The sequence below is a fragment of the Hypanus sabinus genome, chromosome 31 (assembly GCF_030144855.1).
Source record: "Hypanus sabinus isolate sHypSab1 chromosome 31, sHypSab1.hap1, whole genome shotgun sequence".
NCBI classification, from domain to species: Eukaryota; Metazoa; Chordata; class Chondrichthyes; order Myliobatiformes; family Dasyatidae; genus Hypanus; species Hypanus sabinus.
The window spans coordinates 36,039,165-36,060,616 of NC_082736.1; the positions used below are offsets into that span (position 1 = coordinate 36,039,165).

The window sequence follows — 21,452 nt, forward strand, 5'->3', positions numbered from 1 at the left end:
TGGATAGAGATATTTTCAAAAACACATAGTGTGGATGCCTATCGTTTTGACGCGAAACTGGCGTTTTCAAAATTAGTCTAGTATGGATGTAGTCTCACTTTCAATGACTCTTCATCTCATGTTCTCGATATTTATTGCTTATTTTGTATTATTTCTTTCATTTTGTTTTTGCACACTGGTTGAATGCTCAATGTGATTCTGTTAACGGTTATTCTAGAGATTTATTAAGTACGCCCACAAGAAAATGAATCTGGGTTGTATATGGTAATATATATGTACTTTAATAATAAATTTTACTTTGAAATTTGATAAGTAAACTTGAATCTTAATGTCAAAAAAGAATCATGGCAAAAGTTAATAAATTTTTAAAAATCACCTATGCTTTGAGGCAAATAGTTCAGGTAGATAATTGAAATGGGCGTTTTCCGAATGGATAAACAACTGAAGTGTTGGTTACACCTTTGACCAAGAAATTCCTCAATGGTTTGGACGTCAGAGTTCAAAGGGAATTTATCCATCACCTATACTAGACCGTAGTTAATCAGCAATATTCAGGATGGTCAAAGGTACACTGTAAGTGACCAGCCTCATTAGACACAGTGTCCCTTTCATTAACCATCTCTCCAGAAGTCATCAGCAACCATGGGGTTCGCCGATATCTTGGAGATTGTTGGAAGTCAAGGGAAGTTCCAAGCCATCCAGATTTTCCTGATGACAGTCCCGACATTATTCATTCCCTGCCTAAACCTCCTCCAGAACTTCGTGGCCGCTGTCCCCGACCACCGGTGCCGGGTGCGGCTGGGAGATGAGGGCTCGTGGTACCTCAATGTGACGGAGGAGCCACTGAGGGAGGAGTTTCTCCGGGTGTTCCTGCCCCTGGACGAGGAAGGGAGGCCGGACAAGTGCCGCATGTACACCTCCCCACAGTGGCATCTCCTGGGCACCAACGAGACACAGGGCAACGGGAGCCAACCTGACACACAGGCGTGCACCGATGGGTGGGTGTACGACCGGTCCCAGTTCAGGTCGACGATTGTGACAGAGGTACGTCTGGAAATGTCCATTTTAATAATGTGTTCAATGACGTGCGACCATAACATGCAAGGTGTGAGGGATAGTAACGTATCTCTTTGTGGAGCTAGCTACCCAGGTTCGCTTCCTGCCACTGTCTGTAAGGAGTGTGTATGTTCTCCCCATGACCATGGGGGCTTCCTCCTGGTGCTCCGGTTTCTGCCCACTTTCCAAAGACTTACAGATTAGCGTAAGCAGGGTGAGGTAACACTTCACCTATGAACCTGCTGGGGTTGTCTATTGTGTCCAGTGCACTCGATATGGCCTCCTCTACATTTCTGCAACCTGTCGTAAATTGAGGACTGTTTCATCGGGCTCCTCCGTTCCAACTGCCACAAGTGGGACTTCCCAGTGGCCAAATATTTTAATTCCAAAGCCCAAACCCATCCCAAACACATCCCCACTGGGTCTCCTCCTCCTTCCCTTTCTCCTATGGTCCACTCTCCTCTCCTATCAGATTCCTTCCTCTCCAGTCCTTTCTTTCCCACCCACCTGGCTTCACCCATCACCTTCTAGCTATTCTCCTTCCCCCCCACCCCCAGCATCTTTTTATTCAGGCTTCTTCTCCCCCTTCCTTTCCTCTCCTGATGAAGGGTCTCGGCCTGAAATGCTGACTGTTTATCCTCTTCCATCAACGCTGCCTGACCTGTTGAGTTCTCCCGGCATGTTGTGTTTGGTGCTCTGAGTTAGTACGTTGTGGGCATGCACTGAGTAATAAACTAATATCAGTAATTATGGACTTCTTAAAGGAAAACGTGATGATTTCTGTTGCTTACTCGCCTGTACTCTGCTATTATTCCACTATTAATTAAAGCACAAGACTGGTTAATTGTAAATTTGACCTCATGTTGAAGATGGTGCTGCTGAGGGCGAGTGGCAACTTGCTGGCAGTTTTCAAAGCAAAAAAAATACAACTAAATGCTTCATTAATAACATTTTTTCCTGTAAAAATATTATGGTAAATGATCACTGCAAACAATGAAGATGTGAGTGATTGAGGCTGAGCAGAGTGAGGAGACATGCGGGTGCAAGGCGAAGTCGCAGCGAGGTCAGTGCATATTCAAGGAGAGCTCGAAGCAAAGTGGAGGCATATTTGAGACAAAGTCAGGGGAATGGAGAGGAGGAATGTTGGAGTGAAGGAGATGCAGGTTTGGGGGTTGTCCACCTAAGAGTGAGGTTTGATTGATCTCAGCACCAAGCTGATTTAGAAAGATAAGGAACGGTGCGAAATGTGGCGGTGGGGTCCAGGCCCGGAGCGTATCCAAGCAACAGGGCCCTGGTCTTAGAACAAGGAATGACCCGATGTTCTGATGATTTAAACTCTGGGCCAGATGGATTGAAAAGACCGGGTCCTGCCCACTGCTCCTCAGTGTTTACTCTGCCCTTCGCTGAACCGCAGCTGAGGCTGTGGCCTGCTCTGTCCAATCGGGCTTCGTGTCTGCGGGCTCTGCAACGTCTTATTCCTATGTGCTGAACCACGGCTGAGGCTGTGGGCCTGTTCTGGGCTTTGTGTCTGCGGGCTCTGCAACGTCTTATTCCTATGTGCTGAACCGCGGCTGAGGCTGTGGGCCTGTTCTGGGTTTTGTGTCTGTGGGCTCTGCAACGTCTTATTCCTATGTGCTGAACTGCGGCTGAGGCTGTGGGCCTGTTCTGGGCTTTGTGTCTGCGGGCTCTGCAACATCTTATTCCTATGTGCTGAACCGCGGCTGAGGCTGTGGCCTGCTCTGTCCAATCGGGCTTCGTGTCTGCGGGCTCCGCAACGTCTTATTCTTATGTGCTGAACCGCGGTTGAGGCTGTGGGCCTGTTCTGGGTTTTGTGTCTGCAGGCTCTGCAACGTCTTATTCCTATGTGCTGAACCGCGGTTGAGGCTGTGGGCCTGTTCTGGGTTTTGTGTCTGCGGGCTCTGCAACGTCTTATTCCTATGTGCTGAACCGCGGCTGAGGCTGTGGCCTGCTCTGACCACTCGGGTTTTGTGTCTGCGGGCTCTGCAACGTCTTATTCCTATGTGCTGAACCACGGTTGAGGTGATGCACCATCAATAACTCACACTGAGACGTAAGGCGAGATATCGGCTTTTATTGACTGGAAGAAGGAACCAGGAGTGAGTGTCCATCATACTATGACCTGGAGACTGAGGCCGAGCGTCAGGCCTCAGATCGCCTTTATACAGGGGCCTGCGGGAGGAGCCACAGGAGCAGTCAGCAGGGGGCATGTCCAGACAGGCACATAGTTCACCACATGAGGCTGTGGGCCTGTTCCAGGTTTTGTGTCTGCGGGCTCTGCAACGTCTTATTCCTATGTGCTGAACCGCAGCTGAGGCTGTGGCCTGCTCTGTCCAATCGGGCTTTGTGTCTGCGGGCTCCGCAACGTCTTATTCTTATGTGCTGAACCGCGGCTGAGGCTGTGGCCTGCTCTGTCCAATCGGGTTTTGTGTCTGCGGGCTCCGCAACGTCTTATTCCTATGTGCTGAACCGCGGTTGAGGCTGTGGGCCTGTTCTGGGCTTTGTGTCTGCAGGCTCTGCAACGTCTTATTCCTATGTGCTGAACCGCGGCTGAGGCTGTGGGCCTGCTTCAGGCTTCGCGGCTAAGGACTTACTTTAGTTTGAAATGCTTGCTTTTATTGTTTGCATGAATTGTCATTTTCTCTCTCTCCCTCCCCACATTGGGTGCTTGTCCTTCCTTCTTTTAATGTTTGTTGTTTGTGGCTCTCTGTAAGAAGATGGATCTCAAGACTGTATAATGTATACATACTTTGACAACAAATGTACTTTGAACTTTGACCTTTGACTGAAGACTATTTATTGTCATTCATTGGTACACGAGTGTAAAGGAGAACAAAATGCAAACAATTACTCTGCATCCAATGTTTCATTAAAATACACAATACTCAATAAATATAAATACACAAGATAGCTTATAGACATAGACTGATTGTACAGCCATAAAGTGACGCTATGCACAGGACTGTCAGTACATAAGGTGACTGACAGGAAATGATAGAGTAGTGGTGGTTGGGGGTGTGGAGGGGTGGACTAGGGGGTGGAGGTGTTGATCAGCCTCACTGCTTGGGGAAAGAAACTGTCTTTGGGTCTGGTGGTCCTGGCGTGAATGCAAAGTATCCTCCTCCCTGATGGGAGTGGGGCAAACAGTCCATTAAGAGACAGATAGAAACAATGACGCATTTTAGAAAGCCTATTTGAGAAATAATCAATATTAATCTTTTAAAAACTTAATTACCATCTCTCCTACCGAGACATAGGCTGCCGATAGCTGCTCTCCAGGGTCCTCTGTCCTGGGCCTGTCTTTCGAGTTTTCCCGGGTGCAGCCTGTCTTCGAACACCCTTCCTCTCCCAGGGGTGACATCCTCAGTGCTGCTGTTTCTGTAGCTCTGGGCTTTTATGAGATGAGGTTGCTAGTCCCCTGTCCAACTCTCCTCTTTCACAGCCGGGCTCGGGACCATCAATGGCGGAGTTAGTACTTTAAAAAGCCGTTTGAAAAATAGCGTCATTCCTAAATAGTAATATTACTATAGTCAGAATCGGGTTTAATATCACCAGAATATGTTGTGAAATTTGTTATCAGTACAACGCAATCACAATAAAATCTATAAATTACTATATATATAGCAGACATACCCCCAATTTACCCCCATTCATCCAGGGTGAACCGCCGTTGCGCCACCAACAGTGCAATACTTCGGTGTAAAAACGGTGTAATGCCCCCCGGTACACACTCGCAACACAAATACCAGACGAAACACCAAAGGTGAGTAAATAATTACAACTTTATAGTTATTTCTTAGTGAAACAGATACAGGTTATCAGTTTGTGCACATAATATTTTAATACATTGGGGCTGACGCCTCCGGTTCCATCCACAATGACTTTTGGGGGGGGGAGAGGGGAGAGGGGAGGGAGGGAGGGAGGGGGAGAGGGAGAGAGAGAGAGAGAGAGAGAGAGAGAGAGAGAGAGAGAGGGAGAGAGAGAGAGGGAGAGAGAGAGAGAGGGAGGGAGAGGGAGAGGGAGAGGGAGAGAGAGAGGGAGAGAGAGAGAGGGAGAGAGAGAGAGAGAGAGAGAGAGAGGGAGAGGGAGAGGGAGAGGGAGAGAGGGAGAGAGAGAGAGAGAGAGAGAGAGAGAGAGAGAGAGAGAACGAAACAGTGCTCTCAGCACGTATCCCTGGAAGCAACAAAAATGCCACACCTGTCCATTCAGAGCCCCAAACTGTCCTTCCAGGTGAGGCAACACATCACCTGTGTATCTGCAGGGGTCGTCTATCGTGCCGAGTGTTCCCGATACGGCCTCCTCTACATCGGTGAGACCCAATGTAAACTGGGGATCCGCTTCCTTGAGCACCTCTGCTCCACCCCCGGAAAGTGGAATCTCCCGGTGGCCATGCATTTTAATTCTGATTCCCATTTCCATTACGACATGTTAGTCTGTGTGCCTAGATGGGGCGACCCTCAGGGAGGAGGGAGCAAGTCCTTATATTCCATCTGTGTAGCTGTCAACCTGACGAACATCCATTTCCCTCCTTCTATTCCCTATTCTGGCCTCTTACCTCTTCTCATCAGTCTATCACCCCTCGGGTGCCCTCCTCTTTCCCTTTCTCCTATGGTCCACTCTCCGCTCCTATCAGCTTCCTTCATCTCCAACCATTTACCGCCTAGCTTCACCTCTCATCTTCCAGCTATCCTCCAACTTCTCCCCCCTCTCTTCTTATTCTGGCTTCTTCCCCCTTCCGTTCCAGTCCTGAAGATTCGGTGATTCTCCGGGTGCAAGTGGGGAGGAATGGCGGGGGGGGGGGGGGGGGGGGGGGGTTGGGCTGATGCTTTTGCCGCGACTGCTGCAAAGATGGGGGAGGGGTTTATCAGGGTGGCGATGTGCTATCATTCATTCTATGGGGTCTCTTGTTTGTTGGGTGTCTGTGAAGAGTATGAATTCCAGGCTGTATTCTGAGTACATTTTTCAAACTAAATGAAATGAATTTGAATATGCATCATCCAATGTCCCGTGTTCTTGCAACCATCTCACTTCTGTCTGGTTGTAAGAATTCATCCACTGCGTCACTTGGCAGTAAAGATAACCACTGTGCGTCGTATTAATATTATGTAAAGAGTCAATGGACAGCACTGCATGAAGTGTGCTGACAGAATTATTGTGCCATCTTGGGCACACAAGCTATAGGTTCACCACCCCTGCTCTGGATCAACCCTGTCAGATATTAGTGTAGAAAAGACCATAAGATATAGGAGCAGAATTATGCCACTTGGCCCATCGAATCTGCTCCACCATTCCATCATGGCTGATCCATTTTCCCTCTTAGCCCCAGTCTCCTGCCTTCTCCCCATATCCTTTCATACCCTGACCAGTCAAGAATCTATCAACTTCTGCTTTAAATATACCCAATGACTTGGCCTCCACAGCTGTCTGTAGCAATGAATTCCACAGATTCACTACTCTCTGACTAAAGAAATTCCTCCTCATCTCTGTTCTAAAAGGATGCCCCTCTATTCTGAGGCTGTGTCCTCTGGTCTTAGATTCTCCCAGCTTAGGAAACTACCTCTCCACATCCTATCAAGGCTTTCAACATTCGTCGTTTCTTCTGGATTCCATTGAGTACAGGCTTAGAGCCGTCAAACACTCTTTATGTGCCAAGCTGTTCAATCCTGGAATCATTTTCCTGAACCTCCTTTGAACCCTCTCCAGTATTGGGTTAGGAAAGGAGCGCAGAAAGGAGGGTGGCATGGTATTTTCGTGGTTAGCATAACTCTATTACACTGCCAATTCCCGTCGCCGTCTATAAGGAGTTTGTAACTGCGTGGGTTTCCTCTAGGTGCTCTGGTTTCCTCCCACAGTCTAAAGACATAAAACTAATCGACTCCGAGAAATGTGTATAAACTTTGTTTTTGTGCGCAAGGATGACGTATACTGTTCACGTACTTTTACATATAACCCATTATAGATTATGGAAAAATCAAGAAATGCGTAATTGAGCAATATATACACAATATTACTCAAATATTCCTGAAACATTTTCTTCATAAACAACTCCCACATTAGTTTTAGGGTGAGTACGTTGAGGGCACGCTCCGTTGGCGCAGGAAGCATGGTGACACCTACAGGCTGCTCCCAGCACATCCTTGCACTGTGTTGGGTCATTGATATGAATGTCACATTTCACAAATACAGCCAATCTGTAAATTTTTATCTTTAAATCTTCCACTGTCTGGACTGTGCAAAGGTAGAGTCATAGAGTCAAAAAGCACTACAGCACACGCGCATCCTTCAGCCCATCTAGTCCATGCAAACAATTATTCTGCCTAGTTACATTGACCTTCACCTGTCCCATAGCCTGCCATACCCCTCCCATCCGAATCTCCCTTAAATATTGCAATAGAACTTGCAACTTCCGCTAGCAGCTCGTTCCACACCCTGATTGAAGAAGAATTCTCAAGTTTCTCTTAAACACTTCACTTTTCACCCTTAACCCATGACCTGTGGTTGTAGTCTTACACAACTTTAGTAGAAAAAACCCTATCTATACCCCTCATAATTTTGTATACCTCTATCAAATTCCTTCTATGTTATGAGGAATAAAGTCCTGAACTACTTAGTCTTTCCTTATAACTCAGGTCCTCAATTCCCAGCAACATCCTTGTAAATTTTCTCTGTAACCTTTGAATCTTATTGATAATTTTTCCTGTAGATGGGTGACCAGAGCTGCACACAATACTCCAGATCAGGCTTCACCATCAACTTCAACGTAACATTCCATCTCCTGTACATAATGTATGAAGGCCAGTTTTCTGAAAGCTCTCGTTATGACCCTATCTACCTTCAGAACATTCTTGTAAATTTTCTCTGTACTCTTTCGATCTTATTGATATAGCATTTTTACTGATATCTTCACATGGTCTTGGATCACCTGGACGATACAAACTGTTTGTTGACTATCGCTCAGCATTCAACACCATCCTTCCCACAACTGTTAAGTTACAGAACTTGAGCCTTTGTATTTCCCTCTGCAATTGGATCCTCAACTTCCTAATCAGAAGAACACAATCTGTGCGGATTGGTGATAACATCTCCTCCTCGCTGACAATCAACACCGGTACACCTCAGGGCTGTGTGCTAAGCCCTCTGCTCTACTCTCTCTATACCATCTATAAATTTGCTGATGCATTGTTCGTAGAATCTCAGAGGGAGATGAGAGGACGTACAGGAGTGGGATACACCAGCTAGTTGAGTGGTGTCGCAGCAACAACTTTGTACTCAACGTCAGTAAGACGAAAGAGCTGATTGTGGACTTCAAGAAGGGTAAGACAAGACAACCAATCATAGAGGAATAAGAAGAGGAGAGAGTAAGCAATTTCAAGTTTCTGGGTGTCAATATCTCTCAGGACCTAATCTGGCCCCAACATATTCATGCAGTTATAAAGAAGGCAAGACAGCAACTATACTTCATTAGGAGTTTGAACAGATTTGCTTTGTCAACTAAAACACTCAAAAACTTCTAGAGAAGAACCATGGAGAGCAGTCTGACAGGCCACATCACCATCCGGTACAGGTTGGGGGTGGGGGGCTACTGCACAGGATCAAAAGAAGCTTCAGAAAGTTGTAAAATCAGTCATCTCAGCTTGGGCACGAGCAGTCTCCAGAGTATCCAAGACATCTTCAAGGAGTGATGTCTCAGGAAGGCGGCAACATCCATTATAAGGAGCATCACCACCCAGGACATGCCTTCTTCTCATTGTTACCGTCAGGAAGGAGGTACACAAACCTGAAGGCACACACACTCAGCGATTCAGGAACAGCTTCATCCCTCACCTTCCTATGTGATACGGAAATTTCATGGTAACTTTCACGACCAGCGGCCCAAACTCCAACAGATCCACCCAGAAGTATTCAGGAAGCAAAATTTTTGTGTTCCAGTACTATGACTCTGATTCCAAATCTCATCTGACTTGCTGAGTTCCTCCAGCATTTTGTGTGAGTTGCTCTGGATTTCCAACACCTGCAGAATCTTTTGAATTTCTGCTTCTAATTTTGCCCCTTTCTCAGGGTGTCTTCAGTGACGACCACTTTTTTTTTTTGGCAGTGGGACCTCGTGTGCGAGTGGAAGTCTCTGAAGAGACTGGTGCAGTCCACTTACATGATGGGACTGATGATCGGGGCCAGTGTCATGGGCAGGATGGCGGACAAGTAAGTTGAGTCGAATCGATTGTCACACAGTGCATGCGTGCGTAGATGCGATGAAAATCTTACTTGCAGCAATATCAAAGGCACAGAGCATCTGCTACACAGCATTCACGCCAGGGCCACCAGACTCAGTTGCAGGCTGGGTCTGTGGGCTGAGGGATGGCAGATGAGATGCAGAGAGCATCCTGACAAGCTGCACCATTGTTCAGTACAGAAGCTGTGTGTGCGATGGGCAGGAGGCCTCCACAATGGGTAGTCAAAATTGCCCCACACATCACAGATAGGATCCTTCCAGCACTTTTCTGTGTATATATTCTTGCTGGTGGGTAGGCTGGTGCCATTGATCTGGAGCATCACACTGACCTCCACACTACCATGGTGCCTCAACAATAAGGACTCACTAAATACTGTAGAGAACCCTTACTAGGTCCCCACCATTCTGATTGTAACTGAAAAGTAAATAAAGTGCAGATATTGAAAATGTATCAATAGAGAAAAAAGATTTAAAGACCATAGAGGAGTACAATTAGGCCATTCAGCCCATCAAGTCTGTTCCTCATCCCATCATGGCTTATGTACCAACCCTCTCAAACCCATCTCCTGCCTTCTCCCCATAACCTTTGATGCCCTGACTAATCAACAATCTTTACTTTAAATATAGAGTCATAGAAAAGTACAGAAACAAACCCTTCAGCTCATCTACTGAGCCATTTAAACTGCCTACTCTTAATGAGCTGCACTGGGACCATAGGCCTCCATATTCCTACCATCCACATTACCTAACAAAACTTTCCTTAAATATTGATATCGAGCTTGTATGCACCACTTGTGCTGTCAGCTTGTTTCACACTCTCCCCACCTCTGAGTGAAGAAGTTTCCCTTCATGTTCTCCTTAAACTTTTCACCTTTCCCCCTTAACCCATGACCTCTGGTTGTAGGCCCACCCAACCTCAGCGGGAAAAGCCTGCTTGTATTTACCCTATCTATACCCCTCATAATTTTAAATACCTCTGTCAAATTTCTATTACATTCCAAGGAATAAAGTCCTGACATGTTCAATATTTCCTAAGAACTCAGGTTGTCCAGACCCAGCAATATCATCTTGTCCAATAACTTGATCTCCACAGTCTAAAGCAATGAACGCGATGTGGTCACCACTCTGTGCTGTACTAAGCACAGGAGTGTCTGTACATAAAGTAACTCTGACAGGAAATGATAAAGCAGTGGGGTGGGGGTAGGTTAGTGGGTGGAGCTGCTTGGGGTCTGTAAGGAAATTGTATATTCCATCTGCGACAACGCGGGTTTCCTCCAGCCCCGGGCATTCCAAAGATGTTGGAGTCAGGTCTAGTAAATTGGGGGTGTGCTCTGTTGATGCCAGAAACATGGCAACACTTGGAAGATGCCCCCAGCTCACCCTCGAATCGTGCTGGCTGCTGACGCAAACGACGCATTTTGTTGTATGTTTTGAAGTTTTGCTATCTATGAGACAAAAAGTCATAGAAAAGTGCAGCTCAGAAAGTGGACCTTTGGCCCATCTAGTCCATGTAAACCACTTAAACTGCCTAATGCCATCGACCTGCACTGGGATCAAAGCCCTCCATACCCCTCCCATCCATGTACCTATCCAAGTTTCTCTTAAACGAGCTTGCATGCACCACTTGTACCGGCAGCTCGTTCCACACTCTCACCATCCTCTGAGTGAAGAAGTTTCCCCTCACGATCCCCTTAAACTTTTCACCTTTCACCCTTAACCCATGACCTCTGGTTGTATTCCCACAAAGCTTGCTTGCACTAACTGATCTAAACCCCTCATAATTTTGAATGCCTCTATCAAATCTCCTTTCAGTCTCTTATGTTCTAAGGAATAAAGTCCTAACCTATTTAATCTTTCCTTACAAATCAGGTTCTCTGTACTCTTTCAACCTTCATATTGTTTTCTCCATTGGCAGGTATGGGCGGCGGACAATATTGCTTTGGTCGAGCTTCCAGCTGGCTGTCTGTGGGACATGTGGGATGTTGTCCCCGTCCTTCACCCTCTTCTGCTTCTGGAGATTTCTCTGTGGCACGGCGATGGCAGGCATCATAAGTAACACTTACTTCTACAGTAAGTAAATCTTCCGGAATTTATTGGCATCATGTCAGTGCTTTAGTACAGCAGCTGTTTTGCCCGTGATCCCAAGAAACTGCAGAACGTTGACCCTTAACTTTGGGAAGAGGAACGGTGCATATAGAACACTCGCTCCTGCATCAACAGTGTTGAAAGGTTCAATTTAATGCCAGAATAATGTATACAATATACATCCTGAAATGCTTTTTCTTCACAACCATGCACAAAAACAGAGGTGTGCCCCAAGAATGAACGACACTTAAATGTTGGAACCCCAAAGTCCCCCCCAGCTCCCCCCCTTCCGTAAGTAAGCGGCAGCGAGCAACAATTTCCCCCCCCCCCCACCCCACCGGCAAAAATAAAGCGCACCTGCTACCAGCACTCAAGCATGAGCAAAGCAATAGCAAAGACAGACTTGCAGTTACCCCAAAGACTACTTCGTTCGCCTGATAATTCAACATGCTGCAGGTTCTCTCTCTCCTAATAAGGGAGGAAGAGGTGACTCCATTTTCAACAAGCAGGGAGATATTACAAACAACTCACTGGTTTACAATGTTAAAAGTCCGTTCCATCCCTGTTGAGGTTGAAAGGGTTGAGAGCTCAACCTCCTAGGTGTGAACATCATGGACAACACTGAACAACGATTTTGATTTCCTGAATATTTTTGGGTGCATTTGATTGATTTTGGGCTGCTGATCATGAAGATCATCATGAAATTTGCCTATCACGCACCAGTTTTTTTGAGATCACCTCCATTTGTTATCTCAATTCATAATTCAAGTCAATTAAAATGTTGTCCATGATGTAAGCTGAAGTTTTCTATCTTGTCCAGGCATGCTTAGGCAGGGCCGATGCTGCATGGCAGGACAGGTTTTAGGAAGCTAAAAATTTCCATGAAGGATTTTGATGTTTCAGTTTTTTTTTTCAAAGAATAACTGATGCCAAGATTAAATCTTTTTTGGTCCACAAACCAAACAGGTCATCAATGATGGGCAATTTGAAAAACTTCTAGTGGGACCGCTGAAATTTTTCTTGGCAAGTGCAGAGCACCAAACTATGTGCAGCTGGTTAACAAGATGCTTCAAGCGCACAAACCATGAAGCGCAACATGTCACTAAAGATTTATTTTCTGCATTCGCATTTAGACTTCTTCCCTGCACATCTTGGCGTTGTCAGTGACGGGTATGATGAAAGGTTTCACCGGAACATTGCGGTCATGCAGAAACGGTATCAGGGCAACTGGAATCCATCAAAGCTGGCTGATTATTGTCGGACACTAGGGCGAGAAGCCCCAGACATTGAGTACAAATGAAATTCAGCAACAAAACATTTTGAGCTCAGTTCAACTATTGCAAAGCATCAGCACCATTCTGCAATTCAATGCATTGTATTTAATTATAGTTGATTTCTTGTTTCTCCAAATTCCCATGTGATACAAGTGGTCTGAAATTATATTTGTGTTCAGCTTTAAACAGTCTATCAGAAACAAAACAACATCCTGAGAAAGCAACACCTCCAAAAAACTTGTTGTCCCGTGTAGCCTGCCCTGATCTAATCACATAGACAGCAGAAGGAAGCTCACTAATCCTTTAGGAGTTCAAGAGATCTGTCAATAGCAGGGTAGAAACTGTCCTTAAGTAACACACACAAAATGTTGGAGGAACTCAGCAGGTCAGGCCAAGACTATGAAATGGAATAAACAGGCATTTCTGGCCATTACCAGAAAGAAAGGCGGAGAAGCCAGAATAGGAATAATGGAGTGTCACAGTTACAGAGAAAGTGCAGTGCAGGCATACAATAAGGTGCAGGATTAAAACAAGGTAGATTGTGAGATGAAGAATCCAATTCATCATTGTATGCTGTGACGTATGACATCTTCATCATGTGCCTTGCCATATGACATGGGGGATCGTGGTCACATGACCATGACTGTTCTTGGTAAATTTTTCTACAGAAGTGGTTTGCCGTTGCCTCCTTCTGGGCAGTGTCTTTACCAGATGGGTGACCCCAGCCATTGTCAATACCCTTCAGAGATTGTCTGTCCGGCGTCAGTGGTCACATAACCAGGGCTTGTGATCCCACGGCTTCGCCAGTTAACCAGTTAAAAAGGAGTTTCTGCCACATGTTCCTCATAGTCCTGTTTCGAATCTCCACGTTCCGTGGGATACCTCACAGCTACCATTCTTGTTCTCCTACAGAGTTACAACCACCAGCACACTTGAATTTATGTGCATTCCTTACCAATTGAAATATTGCATACCTGTGTCATTGGGTGTCGGTCATGTGACTGACCTTTAACACCTTTTTATTGGCTCTGCTCCAGGCATCCATTATTGCCTTCTTCCCAGCAGGTGATAATCGGTAATTTATGGCTCTCCGTTCTCAAAGTCAGCAACCAGCTTGAAACGCACAGGGCAGATACAGGCTCCAACAGTCAAAAACCTGCAAGTTATATCCAACTAAAGATCACCTCACAGATAGCTTCTTATTTGGAAATGATCTGTAGCCCAGCAGATTACCTGAAGCATTATTGTGTCTTCTTGAAAACACTGATCAAGCCAATCAGTTTAAGCTCACAAAATGGAGAACAGAGTGTCTTCACAAAATGGCAGCCTCCATCTCCTTCGGCCTCATGCTGAGAACAAAGACAATTGGTCTGCCTGCTTCCACATCTTTGGTTCATTCAAATTCACTGATTTGTCGACAGCAGCTCTTTCTGGCCAACAGCAACAAAAGCAGTATTTTCTTTTGTTTTAACAAGTTTACTTTCTCCATTCCTGTTCAGTAAGCGCTTTCTCCCTGGAGTTCAGATGGCCTTCAGTTTGTGCTTTAAGTAGTCTGGAATGTTGCTCTCGCACACATGTACCTCCATGTCTCACAAATACCACATCTCCATCCTGACCAATGACAACTCCAGGACCTCTTCATTTTGTGCAGTCTGCTCTTTTTTAATGGACTTTGTCCCCTGTGTCATATTTATCATTGTAGGACAGACCTGTGTCCTCAGTGCTCTTCGAATTCTCTCTGAACACTCCGCTTCAGTGAGAGCCTTCCTTGATGCACGCAGTGCTGAAATATGTTTCTAGTGCCCTCTGGAGAGGTGGTCCATCGACCAGCACCGAGGGAAGGTTTGGATTCTGGCCGAACACAAGCTGATAAGGGCTATAGCCATGTACATTGTGCACGGCATTCTTCACCATAAGGGCCCAGTCAAGAGCTGTGTTCCAATCACAGCCATTGCTTTTCTTCACCTTCAGCATTATTTCAGTAAGTGTTTGATTGGATCGCACACAGATGAGAATGTGCACACAGTAACATCCATGCTGCATCCATACTACACTGGATAAATCCGTAAGCAATGCTTTTTCTCTTCCTTCTTACCCTCCGTCCACACTAAGCAGCATTTTCATTCCCCGAAAACGGAGACTTTCAGAAATGCTCTCCAGAGTGTGCAATTTTGAAAATGCTGGATTGGCCAGAGCAGTGTGGACAGGGTAACCGGAGAAATCTATAAACACTGTCATGACGTGCCGGAACAGATGGTGACAGCAGCTTGCCATTTCATTGTTTTCTTGAATGCAACCTAACAATTTCAGAACAGACAGAAACGAGACTGAAGCCAGAAGAGTTAGAAATGTACTCACCAAATACTTTGACCCATAACTACTGAATAAATAAGTATACTCACTTTGCCCTGTTTTCTGACCTTGCTCGTATGAAGGTGGTTTACCTATTTATGTAAGTACTTCTCTGACAATAGATGTGTAACAGCCTAATGTATGGAAATACAAGATAATGCTGATGCAGACATGTCATATATTTAACAAGGGGCTTTATTAATGCAAAAGAGTTCATCAATTTTTCAATGTTGGTTGTCTGCCGGGTCATACTGTCCATGAACTCCCTGTCGGTTGCCTCTGTACGTTCCAGCATTTGTTTTTTTTTACTTTTAAGTCTTCCTGCGTGAGAGCCAACAGCTGCCCGTTGTTTAAGTTCTTCTAGTCTGTAACTGAACAAACGCGCACCATGACTTTCATGGCGAGATTCGGCACCAGACATGTCACTTGTTTTCAGTAGATGTGTCCTGCGCTTGCGCAGTAGGAGGAGATTTGCCGAATTAATGTGGACAGAGGTATTTTTTAAAACACCTAGTGTGGACGCCTATCGTTTTTACACGAAACCGGCATTTTCAAAATTATCCGGTCTAGTGTGGATGTAGCCTAAGAGACACTGGCTGTTGAAACAGCATTGCTTGATCATTCTCTATATCCAGTACTGCTCCTGCTTTCGTTAGGGAAGTTTTACTGGAGTGATGGAATGTTCACTGTTAGCACCTCTGCTTCAATGTAACATGATGTCTGCCTTATTTTTACAGGAATTTTTGCTCTTTTGGTAGAATGTACAATCTTTCCATCTCCAAATTTGAATGCTTTGTAACTGAGTGTATCTGTGTTGACCAGTTTCTGCACTTCATTCTAATTAGTTCACTTACATAGCTCTCGAGCCATTTTTCTCCACACCCTGTGCATGTCCATGCTGAATCAATGACAGCAGATCCTAAAAATGCTATCATTCAGATTTCTGCCTCAGACTTCTCTGCAAGTGTAAGTGATTCCTTCACAAACAATGGGATATGACACTCTTCTTCATCTTCAGACTTGTTACTTTCTTCGGTTCGCCTAATTTGTTCGGTTCTGTAAGGACAGTTTCTTATTCAGTGATAAATGCTTTGACAGATCGCACATTTTGATCTCCTACTGTACTTGCTTATTGGATTTGTACTAGGTAATGGTGCCCTTGTCTGATCCATCTGGGATCTACGCTTGCTATACTCATGTTTTGGCTCAGTGAAGTATGTAGTTTCCTGACTCAAACTAATTTCAAGTGTTATCTCGGTGGCCTTTTTTCCAAAAAAATCCTCTTCGGTGCTAATTTCATATATACAAATCACAAACAGGTGAAAATCTGCAGATGCTTGAAATCTGAGCCACACACACACAGAATGCTGGAAGAACTCAGCAGGCCAGGCAGAGTCTATGGCAAAAAAAAATACAATCGACGTCTCAGCCCGAAAATGTACTTTATGCCATTGATGCTGCCTGGCCAGCTGAGTTCCTCCAGCATTTTATGCTTGTTGCTCATATATACAAATGTAAATTCTGTACATGCAGTTAACTCTAGCTGTCTGTCCTATATGTTTGATACGCAGTATCCAACTCTTTTAATGGGTCAGGAATCTCCATTTTGTACTTACGCATACAACTGTACTTTTGTTCAAAATCAGTAATATAATCAGCCAAATTTGTAGAACTGTCTCTGGAAATGTTGTCAAAGTCTGAATATGCCTTATAAATCTGAGCCTTTTCTTCCTTCAGAAAAAAGGAATCAAATGCATTTATTTGCATAGTCATGCCGCCAAGTCTTCCACTGAAATTCCCATGCCTGTCTCTCTCACTGTTCCCGAAAGGAACACCTCTACTGCCTCTCCTTCTCGAGCTCCATATCACGAGTCCATATTTTAGTTTCATTTTTCCAGCTTTCATTTGGCTTGCACCCATCGAAAGCCGGCAGGATCCTGTAACTGGAGCTATCCTCTGCTACCACTGATAACACAACAACAACAAAGACAAGGGTTTTCTTTGTTTAAATAACTTTACTTTCTGCGTTCACATTCAGTACACAAGCGCTGCCATTTTCTTACGCACAATCCCCCTCCAGCCCAACTAACCGCTGCAATGAACAATAAACTGAACAAGCACAACGCCTTACAGCAGCAGTGACGCAGGTTCAATTCCCGCCGCTGTTGTGCGTTCTCTCCGGGATCATGCAGGATTTCTTTGGGCGCTCTCATTTCCTCTCACATTCCAAAGATGTAGCATAAGGCCCAAGTCATTCGGTCATCAAGTCTGCCTGCCATTCTACTGCGGCTGATTTATCATTCCTCGTACAGGTTAAGGTCAGTAGGTCGTGGGCACAGGAAGCATGGCCACACTTACAGGCTGACCCTGGCGCAGCCCCAGACGGTGCAGTCTACGGACGCAAGTCATTACAAATTACAAAACATTACATCAATGATGCAATGTTGAGACTATATAAATCACTGGTGAGGCCTCACTTGGAGTATTGTGAGCAGTTTTCGCCCCTTATCTTAGAAAAGATGTGCTGAAACTGGAGAGGGTTCAAAGGAGGTTCATGAAAATGGTTTCAGGATTGAATGGTGTGCAGTATGAAGAGCATTTGATGGTTCTTGATCTGTATTTGCTGGAATTCAGAAGGATAAAGGGTGACCTCATTGAAACCTCTCGAATGGTGAAAGGTCTCAAAAGAGTAGATATAGAGAGGACATTTCCTATGGTGGGAGAGTCCAAGACCAGAAGACACAGCATCAGAATAGAGAGGCATCCTTTTAGAACAGCAAAGAGAAGGAATTTCTTTAACCGGAGAGTGGTGAATCTGTGGAATTTGTTGCTACAGGCAGCTGTGGAGGCCAAGTCTTTATGTATATTTAAGGCAGAGGTTGATAGATTCTTGATTGGTCAGGGCATGAAGAGATACACAGAGATAGGAGATCGGAGCTGGGAGGAAAGTTGGATCAGGTTGATGCAGAATACTAGCTTGGCACAGACTAGAAGGGCTGAAGGGCCTGTTTCTTTAGTGTTTCATGACACTATGGCTCTAAGCCCAGCAACATCCGTTTGAAAGTTCAATGCTGGAGTTCTTTGGGAGTTCTGATTGCTGTTTCTTTTCTCCTGCAGCCATTGAATGGATCCCGAAGCGGATCAACACAGTGGTCATCACGGCCATGAATTACACGTATTCGCTGGGCATGATGCTACTGGCCGGCACAGCCTTCTGGATCCAAGACTGGCGCCGGCTTCAGTTGGTTGTTTCCATCCCGTTCATTGTCATCTTCCTCTACTCATGGTAACAGACCTCCTTTCCTAGACACCGCGCAGTTCGATCCTGGCTTCCGCCACTCACTCGTTCGCTATGTTCCGTGTCGTATGACGTGGGCAATCACGGTTCTTTGCAAATTTTTTTCTACAGAAATACTTTGCCCTTGCCTTCTTCTGGGCAGTGTACTTACAAGATGGCTGACACCCAGCCATTATCGATACTCTTCAGAGATTGTCTGCCTGGTGTCAGTGGTCGCATGACCAGGGCATGTGATATGTACCGGCTGCTCCCGTGACCATCCACCACCTGCCCCCATGGCTTCACATGACCTTGATCGGTGGCGGGGGCTAAATGGGTGCTACATCTTGCCCAAGGGTGACCTGCAGGCTAGCGGAGGGAAGAAGAGTCTCATACATCCTTTGATAGAGATGCATCTCCACCCCACCACCCACTCAGACATCAGAAATACACAAGGGTATAGAACACTGGAGCAGAATCAGGCCATTCAGTCCATCGAGCTTGCTCTGTCATTCCAACATGACAGATTTATTATCCCTTTCAACCCCAATCTCACATCCCTGCTAACCATCGACCTATCAACCTCTGCTTTAAATATACCCAATGAGTTGGCCTCCACGGCCATCTACGGCAATGAATTCCACAGATGAGATCAATTTGTTACATGTGCATCGAAACTCTTTCCAGCTCAATACCACCTTTCCACATAGCAGGGTGACCAGAACTGAACACCATACTCAGAAAGTGGCCTTGCCAACTGTAAGGCTCACAAGCAAACTCAGGTGCCGGAATCACGGGGACTTCAGCAATTCAAACAGAACTAAAGATTTATTACAGATATTACCCAGAGAAACTAACAAGATCTCAGGCAAACCATACAGAATCCTGACAAAGTGAAATCACTCACGTTACGCATTTCACTAGACAAGGAAGAACAGTGACTCAGCAAAGAAGGGTTGGAATAACCTCCGGAAATCCACCCTGGAGCATGTAGGAGCTCAGGACCATACAGTAGCTGTCCAGATGAAGCAATAATCCCCAAAGATGACAGCTACAATACAAAATCCTGAAAATACTGCGCTAATGAAATGATCCCAAATTGAATTAAAGTGACAAATACAAAGAAGTTTAACAAATGAGACAAATGCAAAACTAAGTGAAAACCCAGAGCTAGCCCAAAGATAAATAATTAGACAGAAAAGCTAAACAGACCAAAAAACATTGCACATCCATGGGACGCTGAGAAAATACAGTCCACACACTAACAGAAAAACCTATCTTTCTTTTTTAAAAATGACTCCTGGCTGTGACACCAACGTCTTGTACAACTGCAACGTAATACCCCAACAGCAGGATTGCTGATGTAGGCCAGCCAGTGTGCCAAACGGCTTTTTCACCACCCTGTCTATGTGTGACACCGCTTTCAGAGGACCATTTACCTCTACTCCACGTCACCAGTCCCCAGGACTCTGCCGTCCACTGTGAAGGTCTGACCCTGATTTGACTTCCCAAACTGCAACACCTCACACTAACCTGAATTGCAGGTAAGTTCGAGCCAAGAACTGCAACATAATGTCACAACTCCTGCACTGATTGCCCTGACTGATGGAGGCAAGTGTGTCAAAAATCCTCTTCACCACCCTGTCTACCACGCTCAGGGAACCATGTACCTGTATCCTTACGTCCCTCAGTTCTACACTAATGAGTCCACTTTAAGGAAACCATGTTCTTGTATCCCCACAGCCCAACATCTCCATGTCAGATATCAAGAACCCATGCACACTGACCCCTTTACTCAACTGAGGAACCACCCTCAGGTAAAGAAGATAAACCTCAGTTCCTGGTTGAAAAACCACCCTCAGGGTGAAGGAATTACCCCGAGGTGGTATTTCGTAGGAAAATGGGGCAACTTACTTCACCCAGAAGGTGGAATGATGTTGCAGAGGAAGTGGTTGGGGCAGGTACATTAACAACATTTAAAAGACATTTGGACAGGCACACCTATGCCCTCTTCTCGCTGCTACCATCAGGAAGGAGGTACAGGGGCCTTCAGTAGCACACCACCAGGTTCAGGAACAGTTATTACCCCTCAACCATCAGGCCCCTGAACCAGTGAGGATAACCTCAACTCTGAACTGATTCCATCGGGAAGGAGGTACAGGAGCCTCAGGTCCCACACCACCAGGTTCAGGAACAGTTACTACCCCTCAACCGTCAGGCTCTGGAACCAGTGAGGATAACCTCAACTCCGAACTGATTCCATCAGGAAGGAGGTACAGGAGCCTCAGGTCCCACACCACCAGGTTCAGGAACAGTTATTACCCCTCAACCATCAGGCTCCTGAACCAGTGAGGATAACCTCAACTCCGAACTGATTCCATCAGGAAGGAGGTACAGGAGCATCAGGACCCACACCACCAGGTTCAGGAACAGTTATTACCCCTCAACCATCAGGTCCCACACCACCAGGTTCAGGAACAGTTATTACCCCTCAACCATCAGGCCCCTGAACCAGTGAGGATAACCTCAACTCTGAACTGATTCCATCAGGAAGGAGGTACAGGAGCCTCAGGTCCCACACCACCAGGTTCAGGAACAGTTACTACCCCTCAAACGTCAGGCTCTGGAACCAGTGAGGATAACCTCAACTCCGAACTGATTCCATCAGGAAGGAGGTACAGGAGCCTCAGGTCCCACACCACCAGGTTCAGGAACAGTTATTACCCCTCAACCATTAGGCTCTGGAACCAGTGAGGATAACCTCAACTCTGAACTGATTCCATCAGGAAGGAGGTACAGGAGCATCAGGACCCACACCACCAGGTTCAGGAACAGTTATTACCCCTCAACCATCAGGTCCCACACCACCAGGTTCAGGAACAGTTATTACCCTCAACCATCAGGTCCCATACCACCAGGTTCAGGAACAGTTACTGAGAGAAATGATTAAATTAAAGACGGTACTTAAGGAGTCCATTTAGAATGTGCTGACACAGAAAGAGCGTGCAAAGCAACTTGCAGGGCAACGTATAAACCAATTTGCAAAATGAGGATGAAACAATAGCTTGCTGATTAAAGAAGCGATACGGGTAACGGGAAGACATGCTTAACGGTTGAACAATAACGGTGTTAATGCGCTGAGGCTGATAAGTGGGCCAAA

General features: G+C 45.7%; 1 protein-coding gene across 1 annotated transcript in view; it reads left to right on the forward strand.

Moving 5' to 3' along the window:
• The first annotated feature begins 569 nt into the window (after positions 1–569).
• LOC132384092 (solute carrier family 22 member 6-A-like) overlaps positions 570–21,452 on the forward strand; it is a 43,368-nt gene continuing 22,485 nt past the window's right edge. Inside the window, exons 1-4 of the mRNA XM_059955426.1 lie at positions 570–1,044; positions 9,170–9,273; positions 11,220–11,374; positions 18,133–18,301. Coding sequence (XP_059811409.1) covers positions 643–1,044; positions 9,170–9,273; positions 11,220–11,374; positions 18,133–18,301 — 830 coding nt within the window. The 5' untranslated portion in view covers positions 570–642. The remainder of the gene's footprint in view (positions 1,045–9,169; positions 9,274–11,219; positions 11,375–18,132; positions 18,302–21,452) is intronic.